General features: G+C 49.0%; 1 protein-coding gene across 3 annotated transcripts in view; it reads left to right on the forward strand.

The window, feature by feature from the left end:
• The window catches only part of PUS1 (pseudouridylate synthase 1), an 18,298-nt gene extending 13,613 nt beyond the window's left edge, over window positions 1–4,685 (forward strand). For all 3 annotated transcript variants that reach the window (XM_003792910.3, XM_023514981.1, XM_023514982.1), the window contains exons 5-6: window positions 912–1,603; window positions 4,321–4,685. In XM_003792910.3, the coding sequence (XP_003792958.1) occupies window positions 912–1,603; window positions 4,321–4,368 (740 nt within the window). In that variant the 3' untranslated portion in view covers window positions 4,369–4,685. The remainder of the gene's footprint in view (window positions 1–911; window positions 1,604–4,320) is intronic.
• The last annotated feature ends 1,824 nt before the right edge of the window (window positions 4,686–6,509 follow it).

Below are 6,509 nucleotides of genomic sequence, written 5' to 3' on the forward strand. Positions count from 1 at the left end.
TTTTTTTTTAATTGTAGTATGGTCTTTCTCTGAACTCCTAGTAGAGTAAATCCTCTGAAAGTCGTATTTGACGTCCCTTACCAGTTCCTTTCTATGAAGAATATTTTAATGCATTTCATAGATTAATCCCCAGTTTTGCTAAAACAACACCAGGTCCCCATGCAAGGTAATTCCGTGGTTAGCATCACTGCGTAACATATAACAAAGACGTGGCCTCATTCAGACAATATGTTGTCTGCCAGTGCTATTGAGCCTTTTCATGGCAGATATGTCCTGAACAACTAAAATTACATTTGCAAACCGTCCTTATAATGTTCATTGCTTATGAAGTTGAATCTTTATTTTATTTTATTTTTGTTAGAGACAGTCTCACTTTGTTGCCCTCGGTAGAGTGCTATGGCCTCACAGCTCACAGCAACCTCCAGCTCTTGGCCTTAGGCAATTCTCTAGCCTCAGCCTCCCAAGTAGCTGGGACTACAGGCGCCCGCCACAACGCCCGGCTATTTTTTGTTGTTGTTGTTGTTGGAGTTTGGCCGGGGCCGGATTTGATTCTGCTACCCCTGGTATATGGGGCCGACGCCCTACTCACTGGGCCACAGGCACTGCCTGACATTTGTTATTTCTTTGTGTTGGGAACAATTAAAATCCTCTCTTTTAGCTATTTGAAAACTTGCAACAAATCATTGTTAATTACGGCCACTGTAGTGCAGTCATCTCTCCCAGGCAGTTGTACTATTAGATCTCATCACCACCCTGGGCAAAGTCCCCTCTTCCCAGAAGTCAGTACGCATGAGAACTTGGTACCTGTCTTGGGTGAGGAGATGCTGGTCCTCATGCTGCTCAGGATGCTTCCTGGTTTTGGTGAGTTCCTGTTTACCTGTGTATCTTCTCACTTCCTGCTTCTTCCCTAGGACTGAAGAGAGTGACGGGTGGCTTTAACTCCAAGAACAAGTGTGATGCCAGGACCTACTGCTACATGCTGCCCACCTTTGCCTTTGCCCACAAGGACCGGGACGTGCAGGATGAGACCTACCGCCTGAGCCCTGAGACACTGCAGCGAGTCAACAGGCTCCTGGCATGTTATAAAGGTACTCACAATTTCCACAATTTCACCTCGCAGAAGGGGCCAAGGGAGCCAAGCGCGCAGCGCTACATCTTGGAGATGTTCTGCGAAGAGCCCTTTGAGCGGGAGGGCCTGGAGTTCGCTGTGATCAAGGTGAAGGGCCAGAGCTTCATGATGCATCAGATACGGAAGATGGTTGGCCTGGTGGTGGCAATTGTGAAGGGCTACGCCCCAGAGAGTGTTCTGGAGCGCAGCTGGGGGGAGGAGAAGGTCGATGTGCCCAAGGCACCAGGGCTTGGCCTCGTCCTGGAGAGGGTGCACTTTGAGAAGTATAACCAGCGCTTTGGCAATGATGGGCTGCACGAGCCTCTGGACTGGGCGCAGGAGGAAGGCAAGGTTGCGGCCTTCAAGGAGGAGCACATCTACCCCACCATCGTCAGTACCGAGAGGGACGAGAGGTCCATGGCCCAGTGGCTCAGTACACTCCCTGTCCATGACTTCAGTGCCACTGCCCTTGCAGCGGCTGGCACAGGCACCAAGGTAGGGGCTGGGTCACGGGAGGGCTAAGCTGCAGCATGTACCCTCACAGAGGCCAGGCTGAGTGTCATTCCCGTTGTGTAGAAGAGCAGGCCGAGGCACAGACAGGTGCACTGCTCCCCCAGAGTCACATAGCAGTCTCAGGAACAGGGCTAGGCGGTCAGTGGCCAAGAGATATGCCTTACCACCCTCCCACTCCCTGTACTGGGATTGCATGATGCCATCCTGGGCATGGCTTCCAGGCTCATGGGGGCAGGGCCGGTGCTTCTGGGGCTGTGTCTGCTCCTCTCAACCATGTTCTTGTCTAGGTCTGCCCTCTTCCCTCTACCAGAAGGTTGCCTGGGTGCAGGGCATGAGCATCTCACGCTATGTAAACTATCTGCCCTCTGGGAGGGTGAGCCTGGAGTTGGACTTTCTGTTACATACCTGTGAGGGACCTGGCAGGAAGTAAGACTTGGTGGCTAGACAATTGTCAGGTATAGTTTGTTGTAATAGGATCGCACTCTGTTGCCCAGGCTGGATTGCAGTGGCATAATCATAGTCCACTATAACCTTGAACTCCTGGGCTCAAGTGATCCTCCTGCCTTGTCTTCCTGAGAAACCAGGACTATACTGTAGGCTGGAGCCACCATGCATGGTAATTTTTTAAAAAAATTTAGTTTTAGAGGCAGGGTCTCACTGTGTTTCTCAGGCTAGTCTTAAACCCCTACCCTTAAGAAACCCTTCTACCTTAGCCTCTCAAAGTGCTGGAATTACAGACATGAGCCATTGCATCTGACCATCAAGGATAGGTTAGGACAAGAGCATATGTGATCAGATGTATTGGAGCTAAATGCAGTCTGAAGTTGAAATTCCACTTTCATTCTCAATTTTTTGCCTGGGGGTGAGAGACCACTGCTAGTGGTCAGGGGGTTTTCTTTCTTCTTTTTTTTCTTTGTACAGACAGACTCTCACTTTATTGCCCTTGGTAGAGTGCCGTGGCTCACACTGCTCACAGCAACTTCCAACTCCTGGGCATAGGTCATTCTCTTGCTTCAGCCTCCCGAGTCCCTTGAGTACCTGGGACTACAGATGCCCGCCACAATGCCCGGCTATTTTTTTGTTGCAGTTTGGCCAGGGCTGGGTTTGAACCCACCACCCTTGGTATATGGGGCTGGCGCCCTACCCACTGAGCCACAGGTGCCACCTTGCTCAGTGGGTTTTCAAAGGGTGAGGTCCCCACTTGGAGCTTGAGGAGATTCCTTCCTATTGTCCAGAAACCCATAGAAACATCCTTCCTGCACTCCAGGCTGCAAACCCCTGTGCACATAGGACCTAGGGCAGTGAGGCCAGTGAGGGGCAGGCTTGGGAATTAGCTCCGGCCTTGGGATGTGGGGCTGTGGGTACTGCACAGCCGGGGGCCTCTTGTTCTACCCGTAGGCCCTGCGGCAGCCCAGCCACAGCTGGTGGTGGGCCCATCAGAACATGATGTCTGGCAGTAAACTTAAATGTTTTTTTTTAATGTTTCCATTGTTTTCATTTATTTCAGAAGAATGATATATTTTCTTTTTTTATATATATACATGTGTTTATTTGATTTCTACTTTTTGCCTTCACAAAATTAAAAAGGCTTAAAATGTAATAACAATGTTGAAGATAAGGACAAGAAACTAGAACCTTGTAAAGAACAAACAAGGAAAAGAAATACATTCAGAAAAGAAATCAGACAATTGCTGCAATGAAATATTGAGCAATAATAACATTCACATTGTCAAGAGTATGTCTGCGATAGAATGCTTTGACTCTGAGCTTCAGTATGGAGTCATCAGTTAACTTCTTATTTTTTTTCCCAAAGTCTCAAAAAATAGACAACTAATATTTACAAATAAGCTTAATTTTTTTGTGTGTGGTTTTTTTTTTTGGCCGGGGCTGGGTTTGAACCCGCCACCTCCGGCATATGGGGCCAGTGCCTTATTCCTTTGAGCCACAGGTGCCGCCCAATAAGCTTAATTTTTTTAAGACAAACTTGAAGTGGTGGTGGTTTTTCATTTTCTCAAGCACTGTGCAAAGATCCCGGGCCAGATGGGACTTCCACTGGATTCCTGTGAATGGAGGCTTCTGACTATTGGCCATCTTTAGGTGCTAAAGTGTCTGCGTTGTTGAGCTTTGAAACATCACAGTTTATTTCCCCTGTGGGGACTCAAAGGAGCCAGGCAAACAACTGATCTTGTTGGAAGCCCCTGGCTTTCCCTGTGTAGCTCTTTTTTTTTTTTTTTTAATTAGAGTTTCAAGCTGTTGCCCTGGGTAGAGTGTCATGGCATCATAGCTCACATCAACCTCCACAAATTTTGGGCTCAAGCAATCCTCTTGCCTAGGTTTTTTTATTTTTAGTAGAGATGGGGTTTTGCTTTTGCTCCGACTGATCTCAAACTCATGAGTTCAAGCTGTCCACTCGCCTCGGCCTCCCAGAGTGCTAGGATTATAGTCGTGAAACACTGAGCCTGGCCCCCATGTAGTTCTTGAACCAGGACAAACACTTACCTTTCCTCTTCGTGTGGGAGGGTGAGGACATGGCTACAGAGCACAGCACCACTGGCTCCTATGCCTATCCCAGCATAGCACAGGCAGCAATGGGTGGGGAGAAGCAGATGCTGGGGGTGGGGTCCCCTTATGGGAAGGACGCACCTGCAAGTGGGAAGGGGCTTGCCCCAGCTGATTTCCTGTCTGCTCCTCTTCTGCAGGCCTCCAGCCCCCAGGAGGGCAGTGGAGGAGATGAAGACACAGACTGAGGCCATGGGAGCTACCTACTGCAGCATCTCAGAGCCTCCTGAGATGTGTGTGCACCAGGATTCACCACTGCTGTGGCTGCCAATCTCACCTGTGGCCCCAAAGCCAGGAATTAGTGGGCCTGCCTGTCAGCTGTGCCTGTCTTCGTACCCTCAGGATCTTGGCACCTAGCATCTTATGAATTCTCATCACAGGAGTAACCTGCTTCAAGGCTATTTTCAGCTCACAGGTTACATAATGTACACCTCAGCATGTAAAGACACTATTTTTTTAAATACATGATTTTCTTATTAAATAAATATAGATTTTACTTAGTGAATCCTATTTTTGCCTTTTTGTTGTACATTTTTCTCCCTCTGAGGGGGCCTAGGAAGCTTGGCAGGGAAGCCAGGGCAAGGGCAGGCTGGAGCTGTTAGCAGTTGAGCAAGAAGTTGAATGTGTCTAGCCATCAGAAGGTGCTTGGCTAGGTGTGGGGAACCTGGGCTGGGGCAATGGTCCCAGCACTGTTGGACTCAGTCACCTTCTCTCTTCCCCTGGCTCTATTGAGCATGTGGCCCTTGTCCTGGTCAGTGTTTTTTCCCCCTGCACTGTCCCTGTCCATGTTCCAGTGAGGGAGAGGGCAGGGGAAGGGGCATGTTGAATAGGCCCCTGGCAAGCTTTCCTGGGAGTTCCTCCAGGATCTCTACCTTAGTGGCCACAGTTGCATCCTGTGGCCATCTCTAGCTACAAGGGAGGCTAGGAGATGCTTTATTTATTTTGAGACAAAATCTCACTTTGTTGCCCTGGGATTGAGTGCCATGGAGTTGTCATAGCTCACAGCAACCTCAGACTCTGGGTTCAAGACTCCTGCCTCAGCCTCCCAAGTAGCTGGGACTATAGGTGTCCCCACAAAACCCGGCTGGTTTTTCTCTTTTAGTAGAGATGAAGAGATGGGGTGTCACTCTTGCCCAGGCTGGTCTCCAACTCCTGAGATCAAGCGATCCACCCACCTCAGCTTCCCAAAGTGCTAGGAGTACAGATAGGTGTGAGCCATCACACTGAGCTGAGATGTCTTAGATGAGGTGTAGGACACTATAATCAAGGAGGAGGCTAGGAAGTTTGAGTGGGCAAATTGCAAGGTTCTCACAGCTGAGGGAGGGTATCAGCAAGGGAAGGTGTGTGCATGTTTGTGCACGTAAAAGTGTGACCTGCATGTATACCAGCTGGGGGTGGACAACCCTTGTGTAGGGAGACCCTTTGGAGAGACGTGGTGAGGAAGGCAGCTCAAGGTGTGATAGAAGCTACCTGACCTCATGTGGAGTGGGAGCAGTGTTCAGGGGTCCCCGGCTGGGCCCTGAGAGCAGGAAGGAGTGGGCTTGGAGGGAAATAGCCCAGATTGGTGTTGACCATGTTAATTTCACCTGTCATAGGCAGGATATGTAAATCACTTCTGGGGCAGAAGGCAGCTTAATTACTAGAACCTTGGGTTCCATGGTGAGAGGCTATGTAATTTTGGTGTAAAGGTCCATAATCCACTGCAACAGACACCCCTGGGTTGTGACTGCAGGTAATTAATGGGTGGCCCATTTAAATAACCTAGGAGGATCCCAGAGTACACAGCATTTTATTATTTATTTTTGAGACAGAGTCTTAAGCTGTCACCCTGGGTAGAGTGCTATGGCTCACAGCAACAGCAACCTCCAACTCCTGGGCTTAAGCCATTGTCTTGCCTCAGCCTTCCAAGTAGCTGGAACTACAAGCACCCACCACAATGCCTGGCTATTTTTTTATTGTAGTTATCGTTGTTTGGCAGGCCCAGGCTGAATTTGAACCCACCAGCTCTGGTGTATGTGGCTGGTGCCTTAGCCACTTGAGCTACAGGCACCAAGCCTATTATTTATTTATTTATTGTGGGTTTTGGCTGAGGCTAGGTTTGAACCTGCCACCTCCGGCATATGGGGCCGGTGCCCTACTCCTTTGAGCCACAGGTGCCACCCTTTATTTATTTATTTATGACTTTTTTTGAGACAGAGTCTCACTATGTTACTAAAGTGCTGTGGCATCCCAGCTCACAGTAACCTCAAACTCTTGGGCTTAAGTGATTCTCTCTTTTTTTGTTGTTGTTTTTGGCCAGGGCTGGGTTTGAACCTGCCACCTCTGGTAT

This window comes from Otolemur garnettii, unplaced genomic scaffold (genome assembly GCF_000181295.1).
Source record: "Otolemur garnettii isolate 467f Iridium unplaced genomic scaffold, OtoGar3 scaffold00062, whole genome shotgun sequence".
Classification (NCBI taxonomy): Eukaryota; Metazoa; Chordata; class Mammalia; order Primates; family Galagidae; genus Otolemur; species Otolemur garnettii.